This window comes from Tubulanus polymorphus, chromosome 8, assembly GCF_964204645.1.
Source record: "Tubulanus polymorphus chromosome 8, tnTubPoly1.2, whole genome shotgun sequence".
NCBI lineage: Eukaryota > Metazoa > Nemertea > Palaeonemertea > Tubulaniformes > Tubulanidae > Tubulanus > Tubulanus polymorphus.
Window position 1 is genome coordinate 1337793 of NC_134032.1, and position 20404 is coordinate 1358196.

The window sequence follows — 20404 nt, forward strand, 5'->3', positions numbered from 1 at the left end:
AAATTCTGCACTGGCAGTCGAAGGCAGACCTAACCCACAATAAAGATAATTTGAATTTATTCAAGCTCTGGCAGTCGAATAATTCATGCGACGAGCTATTTACCGAAGTTGGCCGATATAGAAATTCAATCGTAGTGCCGAGATAGTAGATCAAATTCCAAAACTAAAAATAGCTGCCAAGCTTCTCGGACGTAGAATAGCAAAACTTCAGATAGAAAAATCTGCCCCGCTGGTAGAGCGAAATAAGGTTATCTCTGAATAAGTTTATTTTTCTGCGAAAAGACGCCAACGATTCACAAAACACCCGCGGGGTTCTTTTTGCGTCTTTCTTTGTCGTATTCTTTGTTATTTATTTTCTTGGAAGATACGGAGATTAAATGCGCCGTATCTTTTCCCGAAAACCTTGAACGTAAAAAAAAATACCGGCGGCGCCGTTGTTCCGGGAATCGGTGTTACGCCGCGTTAGCTTCAATACCCGGCGGTTTACTGCGCGTATCTCAGAACGCGGTCGACGCGGCATCTACTGTCACCGTTCGGTCAGTTGTTTACGCGTTTTTGGCGGCCGCGCGCTCGAGAAGCACCTGTCACAGGCGCATGTAACACGCGTTACAGGCGCTTGTACTCGCGTTCACAGGCGCATGTATCTTGTTGACAGCGGTCGTAATTCTGGATAATTTTGCGGATTAGCTCGAATTAGATGCGCTGACAGAGGAAATCAGTGCGGATCGGGATAGGTCATTAAGTTCTTCGAGTTCGACGAGGTAAATCAAGCGATTTGAAGTTTGAAATCGGGTATTTTAGATCAGTTTGGTGACGTTTCTCTGTGGAGAGGCGGAGAGACTCACGCACACACACAGTGAGTGACGCTACACCCGGTTCCAGGAAGGGGGAGCGAAGTGTCAGTGCAAGACCCTTTGACGTGATAATTAGCGACATTATGAGTTCGTAAATTCCTTGAAAGTCTCACCCCTCCTCCACACACCACACACAGTCACCTGAGCACAGACAGCTGCAGAGAGAAGAATCATCGATCAAGAATGACCACCACCACCAGACAGAAATTAAATGTCAGGACAGGTAGGTGGCAAAAAAAGCAACAAGCTGTGTCTGTCAGCTAAACACGGTGTTTAATTAGCTGTTTAGTACTGATAGGCATAGAATAGTTGTGAAGCATGGTTTATTGGCCTGGTCTAATACTAATAGCTAGGCGACGGATAGTGGGAGTGCTCGAGTGTGGATGTCATCACAGGGAGGGGCCTGACACAAAAAGTTTTTGATCCCAGTATCCTAGGTAGGCCTACTATATATAAAGACTTTTTGTAATTATATAGGGCTATGGTACCTATCGATACTGGGGTAAAAAACTTTTTGTGTCAGGTCCCTGTTTCAGTGAGTGGCGCCCACGGTGAGCTTCTCTTAAGGCCTGACCCAATCAATCAGTGGCTGGTTTTCTAACTAAGGCACGGGTATTCCGATTCTCAACTTAAACCTGACGCTTGGATTAAACTTGAAATGTCGGCGGTCGATTTATTCGAAGTCTATTTCTCGTAGAGTTCTGATGGAGTTGTTACAAAAACGATGACGGGATTTAGAAGTTTAAGCGATTGAGACGGATTGATCTAGTGTCATGGCTGGTAAAGGCGATGCTAACATCGCGTTAGGTCCGATCAGACTCGCCGGTATTCATCGTAAATTAAAGGTTAGTTCCCCTAATCAGTCGGAGGTGGCTATTTCTATGTGGACAGCTCATAGGCCCAACTAAATCCAAAGCGCGGTATGAGCTAATCTGTCAACCACAGAGACTGAAATTTACGAAAGTTGAAATTCACTTAGTAGCCTTCAAACGTCTATCAGAATAGTCTGGATCCAGTTCGACAGTTGTGAGTTAAGAATTGACTCGAGAGTTAATACTTAATACTTGATACTTAACCCCTTCAGTGCGTCTACACCGCAGTGCAGTGTACGAATCAGTGATGGATTTTGCTAGTACACCGCACTGCGGTGTATTGATGTAATTAGTAATTACTAATTATCTCTCTTGAAAGATGGCAGCACCAGTCAAACATAGTGAAATATTAGTAACTAAGGATACATCGCACCGCGGTGTAGACGCACTATAGTGCTATTCCCGTTATTCAACAATCTAGGGTGGAATTTTTCAGAATTTTCAAATTATCTTCAGCACTATAGGGTATTAATTAGTCAGTACTGAAAGGGTTAATTCTTGATACTTAATACTGATTCAAAGAGTTCAGAGTTAACTCTAAACTCACAACTGTGGAACTGGGTCCTATCCAGATGGGTCTGTCAGAATAGTCAAAATAGCCGGACTGTAATCGATTTTGCCGGTGAAAATGTTTTTCGATTCTAAATTAATGAATTGTTTGAATCTCGTCGCAGACGATGAAAAAGAAGTATTTCGTCGTACGCGAATCGACGGAGAACGAATCGTCGCGAATCGAATACCACGATTCCGAGAAGAAATTTCGCAACAACGCGCAACCGAAACGCGCGATAACGCTGAAACACTGCTTCAACATCAACGAGCGAACCGACGTGAAAAATCGCCACGTGGTGGCGCTGTTTACGTTGGACGATTGTTTCTGCGTGGTGTTCGACGACGCGGCGGAGATGAAACGATGGCTGACGACGCTGCAGGATTTACAACAGAAAGACCAAGAACCCGAAACCTGCAGGCCGAACTTCGGTAAGATTATATCTCGATTTCAAGATGGCTGACTGGCGGCCGTGCGTCCTTCCCTTACGAAGGGATTTATCAAAATGGCTGCTTTGTGGTCATATTGGATCCTAGCAGTTCTTGTTCTATATAATAGGTGGCCTCATTAGCTCAGTGGGATAAGGCGTGATGCTCCACTAACAGTGCTTGAGTGACAATGGGTTCGAATCCTGCTGGTTGCTTACAGTGTGCGGGCAACGCTTCAAAGGCTACGGTCCCGTTTGTCTTGGGAAACCAAGATCCAAGTGACGTAAAGCCAAAACAAACAAACAATATTGCAGCCTTTAGGCCTAGGCCTATGTGTATGGCATGAAGAAATGAATTGTTTGGTTGTAGTTTTGAAACTGGGGAGCTTCATCTACGTTTTGATAATATACTAGACCCGACCTAGTTGTCGTTTTTTGGAAGAACTGTAGCGCGGAAATGAGCTATAAATAACATTCGCGAATAAGCTTGCAAATACGCATCGGGCCAATGATGATCGGAAGCGTTGTCCAATGACCCGGGCTCGGTTTCATAGACTGAGCATCGAAGTTATCCCTGCGGGTAAATCCTCAATCTGGGTAACAACCACCGTAGTAACAATGAGAAACCATTGTTGTAACTGACGAATTTCAAAATATTCCCGGGGACTATTTTTCTTCCACATTTATGAAACCCAGCCTGTGCAGTTAGCTCGGTTGTTTGAGTGGAGGACTGGGAACCGAGAGGTCCCTAGTCCGAAAACACCTCTGGGGTTGGCTGTCGAGACACATGCATGGACTAAGCTCTGCTAACTTAGTCAACCTATAAAAAGGCCCTGGCCGTCTCTTAAGACCCACTAGGGTTACGCTAATTATAACTAATTGCAATTGGGACGTAAACTCTTCTAAACAGCCCTGGTACCTATTTCTCTGTAACTATTCATGAATTTAGTGAAACTATTACCTAAATCAATTGATGTATTTATTATTTTCTAGATTATGTTTGGCCGGTTGTGATAAAACCTCGCGGAATCGGCGAGCAGAAAAAACTGGTCGGTCGTTATCGGCTGTGTTTGTCTGAATCGGCGTTGAGTTTCTATCGGTTACACGTCGCTGCCGAGCCGGACATCGTCGTGCAGTTCACGTGGATACGCAGGTGCGGCCATACCGATTGTTATTTCTGTATGGAGGTCGGGCGGTCGGCGACCACCGGCGCCGGTGAGATCTGGATGCAAGTCGACGACACGTTGACCGCGCAGAACATGCATGAAGCTATTCTAAAGTATGTTTCATCTAAAACCACGGGATACTAGAGGTTCATATTGAACCACGGGTTACTGGGGTTCATATTGAACCATGGGTTACTGGGGGTTCACCTTGAACCACGGGTTACTGGGGTTCATATTGAACCACGGGTTACAGGGGGTTCATATTGAACCACGGGTTACAGGGGGTTCACCTTAAACCATGGGTTACTGGGGTTCATTTTAACCACGGGTTACTGGGGGTTCATATTGAACCATGGGTTACTGGGGTTCATTTTAACCACAGGTTACTGGGGGTTCATATTGAACCACGGGTTACTGGGGGTTCATATTGAACCACGGGTTACTGGAGGTTCATATTGAACCACAGGTTACTGGGGGTTCACCTTAAACCATGGGTTACTGGGGTTCATATTGGGGTTCTTAGCCTAAGCCATGACTATGCAACTGGCCCCAGGTCTTTAAACCAAAAACTGTAGAACTGTATCCGATAGATCTAGTGGAACGATTCATACGAGCTCAAACTAGGTTTGAAAAAAAAAACTCTGGTTAACGGGTCACCTCTGTATGATGTATCGAATTATTATTCAGGGGTCCTGCAACTCCTTGATTCCTTGAAAACTCCTTCTAAAGGAACAATATTTTTCAAGGTCCTTGAATATCCTTGAATTTGAGCAAAATGTCCAAAAGTCCTTGAAAACTCCTTGAATTTTGAGAAATTGGCAATTTTTTGGCTCTAGGCCGGGTATTTATACACAGATTCCACCATTAAATGGTTTACTGAGAAAAACAGTCCTGATTTTAGTGGTAGTTGACAGTAATTGATACATGAAAGTGATGCAAACATTCCGTGAAGTTAGAAATTTTCTCCTTGAAAAGTCCTTGAATTCTGGAATGACTGATTTGTAGGAACCACCCTGTTATTTGTAGTTCTATGAAGTCGATCAAGACCGAAATCGAAACGAAGCCGCCACCGTTCAGACCTCGTAGTCGCAGTTCGGCCGAGAAGTCGAAACCTACCGTACAACGCTCCCACTCGATGTTAGTATCGAATAACTCGTCGTCGTCGGAGTTCGGCCCGATGCGAGCGCGAACTATGAGCGAAAGTAAGAAAATAACGACCAGGTACGAAACGGTTTCACATCTCGCGTTGTTGTTGTCGTCGTTAAATTCAGGGTCCCTACAACTCCTTGAATCCTTGAAAACTCCTTGATTTTTGAATATATTTTCCAAGGTCCTTGAAAATCCTTTAATTTTGAGAAATATCCATGAACTCCTTAAATTCTGGGAAAGTCCTATTAAAATTTTTCAAAAGGTCCTTCTCAGAAGACAGTGTATTCTATTATTCTTCATTGTGTGACTTGTGAAAGTGGTTTCACTTTGAGATTTAAAACATTTAAACATGTAAAACCAAAACGGCACACACAACAACTGATCAAAATTCGAGAAAAACATGGATTTTGTTTTTGAATTTTCGACGTTTTTTCCTTATATATGACCGCGAAAACCTCCTTGAATTTTGAAAATTACTCCTTGAAAATTCATTGAAAAGTCCTTGAATTCTGGATACCAGGAATTGTAGGAACCTTGAAATTAGTCGTCGCTTGGTAAATGGACGAACAAGTAACAACTTACGGAGAAAGGTATTTCCCGCGAAACTACAAAAGCTGAATACAACGCCATCTAATAGAACAGCTATGAAAATATAAGCTCGAAAACAAATGCAACGATCATTGATGCGGTTTTATGGCAGGGTGCGATCTAAGCACTTGTCCGATCGCCCGGGACGAGTATATTCTCATCAGGGCAAGTAGGTTACCCTGCGGTACGGGTCGAGAACTGTGAATGACTTACCTCCTCCTTATCAGAGAGGAACAAGAAAACTAACTTGAAACTTTATTGACGCCTTGAAAAATAACGCATTGCTTAATCGCCAAAATTCACAATTTTAACCGTAATTTTGAGATAATTTGAAAATTTTGAAAAATTCCACCCTAGTGTGTTGAATAACGGGAATACCGCTATAGTGCGTCTACACCCCGGCGCGATGTATAATTGCCATCTTTCACTAGAGTAATTACTAATTACACCAAAACACAGCGGTGCGGTGTACTAGAGATAATTTGAAAATTTTGAAAAATTCCACCCTAGTGTGTTGAATAACGGGAATACCGCTATAGTGCGTCTACACCCCGGCGCGATGTATAATTGCCATCTTTCACTAGAGTAATTACTAATTACACCAAAACACAGCGGTGCGGTGTACTAGCAAAATCCATCACTGATTTTCACCCCGCACTGCGGTGTAGACGCACTGAAAGGGTTAAGATAACCAAGTATGCATGCATTATAAAACAATACAGAGTAGGTTTTAAGAGTAGGTTTGGCTAAAAAGGATAAGCCAATATTGATGACGTAGTGCACATCGACTCACGCAGAACCCCTTCAATATCTCATACTAGGTATTAATACGCAAAAACATTATTGTAACGGTTTTTACGGCGTCAAAAAAGTTCAAAAGCTTCAGCAAGGTAAATCATTCTAAAACGTTCTAACGTTTAACCCTTTCAGTGCGTCTACACCGCAGTGCGGTGTATGAATCGGTGATTGATTTTGCTAGTACACCGCACTGAGGTGTATTGATGAAATTAGTAATTATCTCTCTTGAAAAATAGCAGCACCTGTCAAACATAGTGAAATACTAGTAACTAACGATACACCGCGCCGGGGTGTAGACGCACTATAGTGGTATTCCCGTTATTCAACACACTAGGGTGGAATTTCTCAAAATATTCAAATTATCTCCAGCACTATAGCGTATTAATTAGTCAGCACTGAAATGTTTAATATGAGATATGTTGTGTTTATTTTCAGTCGTAAGGATGTAGCGATGGTTGATACGGAGCGTCGCGGGTATCGCGTCAGATCGAACAGTACCGATTCGCACGGCGCGTCGACCTGTAGTTCATCGGCCGCATCGTCTCAGATCGATGATTTAGACTCGTCTCATTTGAAAGGGTAAATAAATAAATATCGTCGATCCGTCGTTAGATCGATGTTAAAGATTGTGAAAAATGGATGTACGCTTGGTGAAGATTTGACTCATTGAAAATGTACTGATTTTAACTCAAACTCACAACTGTGAAACTAGATCCTGAGTTCAGAGTTAACTCTAACTCACAACTGTGTAACTAGATCCTGAGTTCAGAGTTAACTCTTAAGTCACAACTGTGAAACTAGATCCTGAGTTCAGAGTTAACTCAAAAACTCAGAACTGTGGAACTGGATTCAGTTAATTAGTTCATAGTTAGTTCATTTTCAATGAATTAACTCTAGAGTCAAAAGTTAATTCACAACTGCGAAACTGGATCCCAGTGTTTTGTGAAATTCGCGAAAAAAAGAACAACAATGTTAAGGATTTGAAGAAAATGTGATGTTCCAGAGTTCATCGATCAGACGTATCTGTAAACCATAGCGGAAACTGTTACTCACATTCTGACTAATTAATAATGAGACGAGTAGTACTGTTAACTGTTTATTTGACGCACGAGCTTTCGCTACTACCGGTAATTGATAGAAGCTTTATCGGATAAATGAGAAAATAGTTAAATAGTTAACCTATACTACTACTAGTTACATCTGGTAACCTATACTACTACTAGTTACATCTGGTTATTTATTCTAAACCCGGTTAACACCAGGCTACTCTACAATTGAATCTTCTCATCACATTTTGACTGTCATCACTGATGTTCATTTTGTAGATCAAACAGTGATTTCGGTGATAATTGCTATTTTGATATGGGTCCAGCCTCATCCAGCTGTAATGGTACGATTATTGTTTATTTATCGATTGATTTTCATCCCTCTGTTGTACTGTTGATTAATGAAATGATTTCGATGTTGATGTCTATAGTTTCAGCTGCGTCGACCCCGTCGTCGAGCTCGGGTCTACCATCATTCAACACCATTCTTCAAACTTCTCAAACTTCTATTCATCCTCAAGGTAAACAACATATACTTTAACTAATCCAATCAGGTTTTCTAGGTCTACCCAATCATGGGTAGGTTTAATAGTTTAGGTTGATCCAATCAGATTTGTTTAATAGTTTAGGTTGATCCAATCAGATTAGTTTTATAGTTTAGGTTGATCCAATCAGATTGGTTTAATAGTTTAGGTTGATCCAATCAGATTGGTTTAATAGTTTAGGTTGATCCAATCAGATTGGTTTTATAGATTAGGTTGATCCAATCAGATTTGTTTAATAGTTTAGGTTGATCCAATCAGATTGGTTTAATAGTTTAGGTTGATCCAATCAGATTGGTTTAATAGTTTAGGTTGATCCAATCAGATTGGTTTAAAAGTTCAGGTTGATCCAATCAGATTGGTTTAATAGTTTAGGTTGATCCAATCAGATTGGTTTAAAAGTTCAGGTTGATCCAATCAGATTGGTTTAATAGTTTAGGTTGATCCAATCAGATTGGTTTTATAGTTTAGATTGATCCAATCAGATTGGTTTGATAGTTTAGGTTGATCCAATCAAATTAGTTTAATAGTTTCGCTCCATTTTCAGGTGATTATATGGATATGGCAGACGGTATTCCAGGTGGCGCCACTTTGACGTTACCGCTGGATTCTGGGTATTTAGATATGACGCCAGTTGTGCAGATGCTTCCTACACTAGCCGAACAAACTGGTGCGTGTTTTCACTGTTTTACTATTACAGCCATACTCCGTAATAAGAGGCTGACTTCTTTTTCAACGCCACTCCTTACTTTAACGCGGTAGTGACTCACAACACCAGCCATTGTAGAAAACACTTCTCCCTGGGAGAGATGACTGATTCATGGAATAGAGTTAGAGGCTGGGGGGTAATTATACCAAAGTTGGAACGCATCTGAACTCAGTCTGGTGTCAATTATTATTATTATTATTATTATTATTATTATTAGTACGACATTTTGTGGGAGGACGTTTGGGGGGTAATTAGTGAAGCTAATGCTGATATTCCTAGTTGTAATGTGTTGATAGACGGATTACGTACAGTAATTTAATGAGAGGTGTTAATACAGCGTTAATAGACCTCCTTACACAACCCCCACTGAAGGGATCGGCAAGTGACGTAAGTTACAACCTGAAAGTGTCCTCGGGGATCAATTTAAGATCGCTCCCTCCCTGCTATCTTTTTCAAAGTTGAACGGTAAACTTCAACAAATCAACAGTAGTTTCGATTGTTAACCCTTTCAGTGCTGACTAATTAATACCCTATAGTGCTGAAGATAATTTGAAAATTCTGAAAAATTCCACCCTGGTGTGTTGAATACTGCGGTGCAGTGTATCATTAGTTACTAATATTTCACTATGTTTGACAGATTCTGCCATCTTTCAAGAGAGATAATTACAAATTACTAATTAAATCAATACACCGCAGTGCGGTGTACTAGCAAAATCATCACGGATTTATACACCGCACTGCGGTATAGACGCACTGAAAGGGTTAAAATGTATTTATTGTTGCTATTATTTCAGGAATGGAAGGTTATTTTGACATGCAGCAGATGAAGTGTCCACTGGCGGCAGCAGTTGCTGCAGCTGCGGCCGATGACTCGATCCCTAAACCGGATAAAGTGATCAGTTACCTGACGGACGACTCGTCGACGTACTCCGACGATTTTCCTAAAAGAGCGTATTCGGTCGGCAGTAAACCGGACTTTAAAAAAACGAACATTCCGTATCTGGACCGCGAGACTCTCGAAGGCCCGCTCGATAAAACCGACTCGAAGAGCTCGAGCGCGCCGCATTTAACGTCAGATAAACTGCGGGTACCGGACTCGATCGCGGACTCGCACAGTCCGAGTTCGGGATCGTCGATTCGGTCGTTTCGCGACGGCGACGACGACGAACTGTTCATGGAGATGGATTTCCCGCGCGCGCGCACGTCCAGCGAGAGTTATGGCACGCGAGCGCGTACGTCCAGTTGGGGTCAGAATTTCCGGCCGCGATCGTCGTCGACGACGACGCGTTTGCGTCGCACGTCGAACGACTCGAGTCGCGCGTCGAGTCGCAACTCGTCGTCGGAGTTCATCTGTAAATCGGACACGGCCAGCGTTAGCGGGTTAGTGACGGATTCCACCGATAAACTGAAGGACGCGAGCGCCGCCACGAAGAGTTTCACGAAGCGCGCAACCTGCGCGCGCGCGTCGTCTCTCAGAGAAAATGATTTCGTCGTCGTGTCGTCGTCGGCGTCGCCCGAGAAACCAACTCTGAAATCGAGGCTGGCGGCCGCTGTGTCGTCGGGGCGACGGTCGTCGATCGACCGCTCCGTTTATTACCCGCGTTCTACGTCGCCGTGGAAACCACCTGTCTCATCGGCTGCGTCGGGGGCTGCGGGGAAGATACCCGAATTACCGACCCCCGAATTACCGACCCCGGGTTCAGTGGCCCCGGTAGTTTCACTGTTCTCTACGACAGCGCCGGTCCTGAGGAGCCCGGAATTATCAACGAGCCTGGTTAAAGTGATGCCAGTATCAGCGACCACAGTAGTCCCTGCGACCACGGTAGTCCCTGCGACGGCAGTAGTCCCTGCGACCGCGGTCGTCCCAGCGACCGCGGATTCTACCAGTCCGTTCGACCCGTACGTGGAATACGACGCCGCCGTTACTGATACTTATATCATCGCTACGTCTGCCTGTACGACACCGGTGCTGCCCTCTATGTTACACACGGTATCCGCCGGTGTACGCGATGATCCTTCCCCGGCGGTACCGGCCGCGTTGTCTAGCGATAACGCCGAGGTCGACGCGAAACCCGTCGGTCCCGTCTCGGACGAGGGCGACTACTTCATCATGGAAACGAAAAAAACATCGACGACGGACGACGCCAACAATGTCACCGCCGTAACCCCTAGCGACGAATTAAACTATGCATCTCTAGATTTGAAAGCGGTCGAACTCGGGTCGACGCGAGGTCCCGTTACGGCAGCGTCGGACTCCGTGCCCGTACAATACGCCGATATCGACTTCGATAAGTCTATCAAAAATGGCACGGACGATCCGTTCGACTTTCTGAAAGATTCTGATTGATTTATTATACATCTCAAACGTCTCCCCCTGTGACATTCCCCCTATGACATCATCATCAAATATTATAACGGCGCTGAAATCTTCAAGATTTGGTGAAGAATAATGATCTCGTACGGGGATTTATTGGGGCTGCTGATATGTCATGCCAGTAAAATAATATTCTTTGTTTGGTGTGTTTGGTCTTAACGGATTAACGATTGTTCGTTATTTTTTCTCGTAGAAAAAGGGGCTCAGGTTCAATTCGATAGCTCCCCCTGGTTGTAGTATCGGTACTACTCGCGCGTAGTAAGCTGAGTTAACGCTATCGCTAGTAAGTCCGCTATGGCCGTACTTGGAACGGACTAGAATGTGGCAGATGATGTGCTTTCACGTACATTTTTAAAGCCGCAGTTATGACCCAGTAATGCATAGTTTCTATCACGCAGAGTATAGTCTGTTCTCAGATTTACGAAGCGCCTGGATCAGTCGTTTCGGTCAGTCTAGATTGGTCTGTTTTAAAATTGACCAATTTAGAACGAGAGTTTTTGCCAGTGGAATTGAGAATGCTAGAATTGAGAGCGTTCTGATCAACGTATGGTAAATGCGGCGGCGTTTCAGGGTTTCACTGATAGAGGGCGGTGTTTGTATCAATGTCATCCGTCCTGTTTTAAACATAACCTCTTCAGGACCCGGTTCCTCTTGACTCTCAGTTAATAAACATTAAAAATAAAATAATTTAATAGGATGATATCTCCGATAATTTAATCGGATGATATCTCGGATAAATCGATGTATTCTCGGCGTTATCGATGATATCTCGGATAAACCGATGTATTCTCGGCGTTATTGATGATATCTCGGATAAACTGATGTATGCTCGGCGTTATCGATGATATCTCTGATAAACTGATGCATTATCGACGATATCTCGGATAAATCGATGTATTCTCGGTGTTAACGATGATATCTCGGATAAACAGATGTATTCTCGGCGTTATCGATGATATCTCTGATAAACCGATGTATTCTCGGCGTTATCGATGATATCTCGGATAAACCGATGCATTCTCGGCGTTATCGATGATATCTCTGATAAACCGATGTATTCTCGGCGTTATCGATGATATCTCGGATAAACCGATGCATTCTCGGCGTTAACGATGATATCTCGGATAAACGGATGGATTCTCGGCGTTATCGATGATATCTCGGATAAACTGATGTATAATCGGCGTTATCGATGATATCTCGGATAAACCGATGTATTATCGGCGATATCGACGATATCTCGCATTCATTTTTCAAACTGTTCTGAAATCAATACATTAGACAAGTGGTAATGAAATGATACTGATAGACAATGACTATAATTCTTTAAGAATAATAAATGCGAGATATCATCAATATGCAGATGTGGATCCAGGGGAAATTATGAGACTCGTTCAAGTCCATCAAATTTTTTTTTTAGCGCCCTTTTTATTTTGTCAACGTAGATAATTGGTGCATTTCTGGATCCGCCCTTGATACGTGGGATTTTTATCTGGAGTCGAATGTAACCACGGAACCGGGTCCAAGGACCAGTGTCATGAAAAAGTTAATTCGGTTAATTCGCTGACCGATTACTTCATATATTCTAATGAGGAAAATCGATTCAACGCCGTAAAAGTTCTCAACTGAATGCTTTCTCATGAAACTGGACCTGCCGTCGCGGGTTTTGTGTTGTTTTTTTTTTTGAACATTGAAATTCTGCACGGGTAAAAAACAAATGAACAAACAGAGTTTCATCATCAAAAATCTCTCGGGGAAAATTAATATATTACGAATATGTTGTTTTTATTTCGTTTTTTTTTTTCTATCGAAAAGAAAAGAAGGAAATATTTGTTTGTGTTTATATGACTATGTATCGTGGTTCGAAGAATAAGGGGTCAGTCAAAAATATTACGATAATCTACATTGTTTTCTATGTAAGTTGTTCTTATGAAATGTGGGTATTTTATTGATTTCTAGAGGGCCCCCCCCGATGTGATTCTCTATTTAAATATCTCCAGCGTTTTCCATATTTTTCTAGTCATCGTCGTAAAATGAGAATGAATGAATGACTTTGAATTATTTTATTTATGAATGAAAATAATTTGTGCTATTTTTGTGTTTAATTTAAAGATGGCCGCTACAGCAGCGTTATGTATGAATGAATGAATGCAGTATGAAATCATAGGAATCGTTTTTACGCAATTCTGTGCACTTCTCAACAAAACGCTGAAAATAATCAACAATTTATTATAAATTATTGTAAATTTATTCGTAAATAAATTAAGAGAAGTAATAAATATTCGTTGTTATTTTTGTGAGGCTCGAACCCGATTGAGTTTCCGAGGATTTCCTCGATATAATTTTGCTTCTATGGCGTCATTCATTAACGTGCGTTTCCGATTTTGGGGGTAGAATTTTAATCGTCTGTGTGTAATATCCCGATAGATGGCGAATTCGTCGCCGCTGCTACGAGCTATTTTCATTTCAATACGCCTACGTCAAAGTGAACTGTTGTTAATTCTTCGATTTACCAATTCGTACCGATATAAAATTGAATTCCGATCCTAGAATTCTCATAAATATCACCCAGAAATATTAAATATCGCATTTTAAAGCCGTAATCTGGAAAACGGTCGGCGCTATTTTAGCTGCGTATGTACACTGAAAAGATGTTGTTAGGCTCAATAATCGCTTTGGATATTTTGTGTGATTTTTGTGTTATACGTAAGTTTTTAAAGCCGTTAATCCTAATCCATTTCGATAGGTGTAATATATTTGTTCAGTTGGCCCGACTGCCTTGACCCAACAGTGTTCCATTGTTCGGTTATTGGTAAGTTTAAGGTAGCGTAAATTCGGTTGTAACTGTAATAAGTAAATCAATCACCGAGGAGTCAGTCAGAAGTCATGGAGGAAGAAGCAGTTCAGCACAAATCATCAAAAAATTAAAACCACCAGACGCACACAGTTTACAGAGTGGCACTAACTGAAAAGACCCCCTTTTGTAGACAATCACAGGGGGTAATTTATCAGGGGTTTTTGTCGACCAGCGCAAAAAAGGAGGCCTAGGTCGGTCGTGTACCTGTGTACAAATCTGGGTCACGATCAGGGCGGGTGTGGAGCCCTGAGTAGGCAATGGGCTTGGGCTGGTTTTCCTGAGAAAGGACGTGGCCAACAGCATGTTTGGTGAGGGCTTCGTCATCGGTAGTAACGCCTGAGAATGGGGACAGGGTACTGGTAAATGAAGATCAGGTTTATGTCGCTAAATAAAGCTTAGGTCCCTAAATCTAAGAACGTACTTGGATATGAGTCGACTGTCTGCATGTTGGTGATGACAACGCATAGGTCTATAGAATAGAAGGTTTAAAGTTGGCTGCAAGGGCGATGACTTGATCAGCCAATCAGAACCCTCACATCAGATTGACGGGCGCACAGTAACCAAACGGATCTTGTTTTCAACTGGGCCTAAAATAAAGTAGCCTAATTATTAATGAAACTAGGAGTCCAGGAACACCACGCCTTTTTGGTTTGAAACTCTTCACAATCTAACATTTTCAATATTCAATGCCCCCCTGGTGTACATGGACAGAAATGACCTTGAAATTCAATCATAAGAAAATATCATGAGCTACAATTTTTGTAGCCTTTGTGGGCCATATGTCACTAGATGGCGTTGAATAGCGGAATAGTTCTGTCTTTATAGACACTAAGGCTATGATGGCAAGGCGATCATGTTGTGTAAGCGATCTATAGGCCTAAGATCAAACAATGAGTTGATCTATCACATCAATCTTCAGGGCCCAGTTCCACTGTCATGGCTTATTTAAGACCGTCTTAGTTCTATAACCAATCTAACAACTTAAGACCGGTCTTAGAATTTAAGACCATTTTTGGACTTAAGTCTCAACTGAGGAACCGGCCCCAGTTCTCTAGCACTCTGCGCAAATAACATTCACAATTCAGATCGCGACATTTCGACGATTCGAAAATGTAGAGCAAACTAAGATCGAATATCTGTTTATTCAAGAATAAATCCGAGCAGTTTATCTATTGTTTATCTCTCCGAGCCCCGGACGACGACGCTAAGTGATCCGACGTGTTGTTTATCCAGAATTGAAATTCTAAGCTTAAAAACGCTCTAGGCCTATATGATGTGTTGATTGTGTTCACTGCCGAGGTCATTGGTTTCTTGATACGTTCACCAGGGGGCGTTGAATATTGAAATTTTCCGTTTGTCGAGCATTTCGAACCAGTTCCAAAGCGGGCGTGGTGTCCCGGACCCCTAGCTTGCTTACAAATCAAAACTGATTATTGATTTAGGAGGATTCTACACTAATTGGGTTATAAAATGGATGCAGACGCTTCCTGTACCAGTCTGTAGGGACCCTGTTTACAGACTGACTGATCTGTAGGGACCGCGTTCACCTGTTTATCCATCCTTTATTAGTTTGGGTAAAGATTTATGTTGTGTAAAACTAAATAAGATCATATCATATCTTGATAATAATAGATGGATAACCACACTCAAACGTGGTGAACGGATAATAAGATAAAAACCCATTATCTACAGAAGGCAGGAAGACACACCTGACGACGTTGAGGAGAGAATCCCACGATGATAATAAAAAGTCCGAAAATGAAACTTCGAGATAGTAGTTTATTTCAACGTTTCGACTATATCCTAATAGTCATCTTCAGGAATACTGTATTCCTTGAGCTAGTGTAGTTTATTTCAACGTTTCGACTATATCCTAATAGTCATCTTCAGGAATACTGTATTCCTTGAGCTAGTGTAGTTTATTCAACGTTTCGACTATATCCTAATAGTCATCTTCAGGAATACTGTATTCCTTGAGCTAGTGTAGTTTATTCAACGTTTCGACTATATCCTAATAGTCATCTTCAGGAATAAACGAAGATGACTATTAGGATATAGTCGAAACGTTGAAATAAACTACTATCTCGAAGTTTCATTTTCGGACTTTTTATTATCATTGTGGGATTCTCTCCTCATCGCGTCAACACGGATATAGTGTTCTACCAATCGTGAACACCTGACGACGATCTCTAGGGTGAGATCGAAACGTCGTGTATTCGATATATTTAAGATCGAATAGATAAATTCTCGTTTTTAAATTCTTTTAATCTGTAGATAGTGGGATTTTATCTTATTCTTCATCTGTTGATAAACTCGCGAACCCTTCCTACGTCGATCGCTGTCTGTGAACTCAGTCCGTTTCAAGAGTTCAACGATTGATTCTCGGTATTACCCTCTTTCTGTTTATTGATAGGAAGACACGGTCGGTCGTCGATGATATAGATAAGAGTCTCGTCGAAACGAAATCTAGGTCAATACGTTAGGACCACCAATCGGCCCGGTTTAGACGCGAACAATGATGATCGAGTTGTTATAGAGACCGCGGGCGAGCGAGCGCGCGGGCTGTTGTTCGGGCCTCGGATCTCGTTTCTATTATGGATATGGATTTACACACGGCTATGGAGACGTTCGCCGAAGCTTGGGTCGCGGCTAATACTCAAACGGCTGTCAATCCGGTCTCAGCATCCGAATCATCCATTCTGCAGGTAAGATCGCGCTTAGACCCTATGACTGAAAATCGATTCGTTCGATTCTTTCAGCGTTCTCCTCGCGGGGAGATTTATGGAGGCGGTAATATTTTCGGCCGAAAACGGCCTATTATAGTTAGATCGAATGATGTCATAGGGAAAGTTATGGGGGACGCCCTGGGGTCAGTTGCTGAAAAGTTGATTAAAGATAACCGGCGGATAAATACCATAGTAACAATGAACTTTGAATTGTCACCACGTCAACTATCCACTGGTTAACTATAACCAACTTTTGAGCAACTGCAGCCCCTGATAAATACTATAGTAACAATGAACTTTTATTCATCACCCTGTCAACTATATACTGGTTAACTCTAACCAACTTTTCAGCAACTGCAGCCCCTGATAAATACCATAGTAACAATGAACTTTGAATTGTCGCTATATCAACTATCCATTGGTTAACTCTTACCAACTTTTCAGCAACTGGCCCCTGATGTTTTTGCATTTCTTATCACAAAGGTGATCAGGTTTATAGCTAACTGATAAGACATTAGTAAGATAGTTAGCTAGCAATTGAAAGAGTTGAACGGAGGTCTTGCTGCCAGAGACCATTATTCCGGATAGATGCGTCCTTATGGGTACAATTTGGTGATATTGTATATATTGACGTAACCAAGTTTTCTGTAAGTCAATTTCATATTGAAATGTGTGGAAGAGTCTATGATCAGTGATCAGTGATCGGTGATCGGTGATCAGCTCAGACCAAATATTTCTCAATCCTATAGTTACTGTATAACTGTGGTGAAAATGATAAATTCATGAACTTGGTTTAAGCGCGAAAATCCAATGGACATGCACGTCTGCTTGTGACTGGTCACCAGGGCAGCATTTTCATCTAGGCCTATCAACGCATTGAGAAGTGCTTTTCACCCCACATAAACCCGACCAAACTTTTTGAGTTTGTAAAATCTCATTGGAGAAAGAATTCACAGAAAATGTGAATGGATCAAATTCAATTTCACCATACCACCCAAATTCTTATCATTTTAAACATACTCAGGACGGCGGGGGGGGGGGGGCATTTATGAATGAAATATTGTTCTAGATATAGGACTAATGCATTATGGGAAGCTTATTCGGAATCAACTTTACAGATTTTTCGCTAATTCGCGTAATTTGTAAAACGGATTAATCATCGAATTAACCCTCGCCCACCCGTTCATGAAACAGGGCCCCGAGGGATGATTAGGTGGCGGCCATCTTTCGAAAAGTCAATTTTTGTACACTTCGCAGAACCCGGTCTTTCTTCGACAGTTGTCCCATAATGGATCTTCTAATAGGCCTAATGTAAGGGTTAGGGGTAGGCCCTATTTATGAATTGTTCAATGTGCGTTTAGTTTGTTGTCTCGAACTGTAATTCATTTTTCAAAATAATTCCATACATTTGTTATTATATACCGATGTTGACTGTCAGTTGTGTTAATTCACACACCAGCTACTACCGGCGCGCTCTGCTGGTGTTAATCTCAAACAGATAAAATCTCAATTTTCACTTTTATGATTAATGTAGTGTTTAAGTGGTTTTGCGGGTGATTGCGGTGCACAGTATCAGCCCTCGAACAGATTTAAATTCTGATAATAAGTAAATAATGAATATAACCCGATGGTTCGTTCAGTCCTCGCTCAATGTTTGTAGTATAATGCAGGTTTGTCTCTGTTCATTTATTATGTTTTTTGTTTGTTAAATTGAACAGTTTTCAGTCGTCAAATGCGATTAAAAATTCAGGGGCTGCAGTTGCTCAAAAGTTGGTAAGAGTTAACCAGTGGATAGTTGAAATGGTGACAATTAAAGGTTCATTGTTACTTTTTTTCAGCTGGTTAGATATTTAACCCTTTCAGTGTGCCTACACCGCGGTGCAGTGTATGAATCGGTGATGGATTTTGCTAGTGCACCGCACTGCGGTGTATTGGTGTAATTAGTTTTTATCTCTATTGAAAGATGGCAGCACCTGTCAAACATAGTGAAATACTAGTAACTAACGATACACCGCGCCGCGGTGTAGACCCACTATAGTGGTATTCCCGTTATTCAACACACTAGGGTGGAATTTTTCAAAATTTTCAAATTATCTTCAGCACTATAGGGTATTAATTAGTCAGCACGGAAACCAACCAACTTTTGAGCAACTGGCTCCTGATAATTTGGGACGGATGAAATTCGTCGGGTTTATGCGAAATTCCGATTTAACGTCAAACGTCACAGATTTGGAGCGCGTTCGAACTAGACTCTGTTCAGGATACCCACGCTACAGGTCTGGGTCGAGTTCTGTGAGTTTTGTCGGTAATCGTGCACTCTAGTTTCATAAATAAGTTAAGCTCCTATTTTTAGTTTACTTCATGCTTTCGATGAGGACAACAATTCAAAGTGAACCGTTTTAATTGTGTCGTAAAATCACCGATTCATGTCAACTGTAGATAAATGATCGAAACGATAGAATTTTGATTTCGATGTAATTCATTGTAATGAAACCTCGCAACGTTTCAGCTGTTTCGAGACATCATCAGGTAGACCGTCCAGAAACATAAGTTCCCTCTCTACTTCCGTTTCTGGTCACGAAAACACAAAAACGAAACCTGTTCATTGTTTTATATGGATTTAACTATTTGAACATTCAACTGGTGGATTTAGTTAAAAGTTTTATTTCGTATTTCGTTTATAAAGTCATCAGAGGATTAAGGTATAAATCTATGTGTTATACATATATATATATATATATATATATATATATATATATATATAGTGCTGTTGATAGCTACAGCGTACGTAACCCTCTCATACTGCTATATATATAAAACACATGATAATCATAGTTTGATTATCAGTTATTTTATGATTATGTTGTTGTTGGTCGGCGGGCGGTCGGTAGGTCAGTCAGACGGTCTTTATTATTGTCGTCGAGGGTTACTCTGTGAATGTGAATTATCAGTTTAGTCGGCTGGACAGCGCCGTACCGCGCGCGGTTACTTTGATCGACCAGATCGATACCAGAAAACTATCGTCGATACTGTCTGAGGCGCTGTGGACCAACGGTCAGTTGCATTGTCATGGCTTATATTTAAGATCAGTCGAAGACCGACTTAGTTCTACAATAGCCTTTCTAACAACGTAAGACCAGTCTAAAGATTTAAGACCACGTTTGGACTTTACCCTTTCAGTGCGTCTACACCGCAGTGTGGTGTATGAATCTGTGATGGATTTTGCTAGTACACCGCACTGCGATGTAGTGATGTAATTAGTAATTATCCCTCTTGAAAGATGGCAGCACCTGTCAAACTAAGTGAAATACTAGTAACTAACGATACACCGCACCGCGGTGTAGACGCACTATAGTGGTATTCCCATTATTCAACACACTAGGGTGGAATTTTTTAGAATATTCAAATTATCTCCAGCACTATAGGGTATTGATTAGTCAGCACTGAAAGGGTTAAGACACTACATGCAACCAGCCCCAGTTGGACAGTAAAGGTTTTAGATTTAAGACCATCTAAGTCTGATAACTGAAAATCAGTTTCAAGATTTAAGACCGTCTTTGGACTTGTCACGACTGTGCAACTGGGTTCTGCTGTCCTAGGCCCTACTGTCTGATAGGCCTTCCTACCTGGGCGGCCCAGTTACGCTGTCTTGAATTAAGTTCAAAAGTTGTCTTAATCCATAAGTTATTAGATTGGCAGTATAACTAAGATGGAATGATGAAGTAAGTGATGACTGTACAACTGGC

At 41.7% G+C, this 20404-nt stretch overlaps 2 protein-coding genes across 3 annotated transcripts in view; both read left to right on the plus strand.

Moving 5' to 3' along the window:
• The first annotated feature begins 721 nt into the window (after positions 1-721).
• LOC141909748 (uncharacterized) lies at positions 722-13335 on the plus strand. Its single transcript, XM_074800347.1, has 10 exons — positions 722-1077; positions 1552-1699; positions 2401-2707; positions 3697-3982; positions 4896-5090; positions 6840-6983; positions 7730-7794; positions 7882-7971; positions 8540-8662; positions 9496-13335. Exons 2-10 carry the CDS (start codon positions 1628-1630, stop codon positions 11046-11048), a joined length of 2835 nt encoding a protein of 944 aa, XP_074656448.1. The 5' UTR covers positions 722-1077; positions 1552-1627; the 3' UTR covers positions 11049-13335.
• A 393-nt stretch (positions 13336-13728) lies between these two features.
• LOC141910186 (uncharacterized) overlaps positions 13729-20404 on the plus strand; it is a 49606-nt gene continuing 42930 nt past the window's right edge. The window contains exons 1-2 of one of the 2 annotated variants that reach the window (XM_074800904.1): positions 13729-13781; positions 16346-16637. In XM_074800904.1, the coding sequence (XP_074657005.1) occupies positions 16527-16637 (111 nt within the window). In that variant the 5' untranslated portion in view covers positions 13729-13781; positions 16346-16526. Of the gene's footprint in view, positions 13782-16345; positions 16638-17232; positions 17306-20404 lie in introns of those variants that run through there. The other variant, XM_074800905.1, reaches the window with a different exon arrangement.

What these genes read in the sequence shown, in the direction of transcription:
- LOC141909748 (XM_074800347.1), top strand. Translation starts at nt 1,628, where the DNA reads ATGGCTGGTAAAGGCGATGCTAACATCGCGTTAGGTCCGATCAGACTC. An exon ending in AACCTGCAGGCCGAACTTCG is followed by an intron (nt 2,708 to 3,696) that starts GTAAGATTATAT and finishes ATTATTTTCTAG; the next exon opens with ATTATGTTTGGCCGGTTGTG. An exon ending in AGTAAGAAAATAACGACCAG is followed by an intron (nt 5,091 to 6,839) that starts GTACGAAACGGT and finishes GTTTATTTTCAG; the next exon opens with TCGTAAGGATGTAGCGATGG.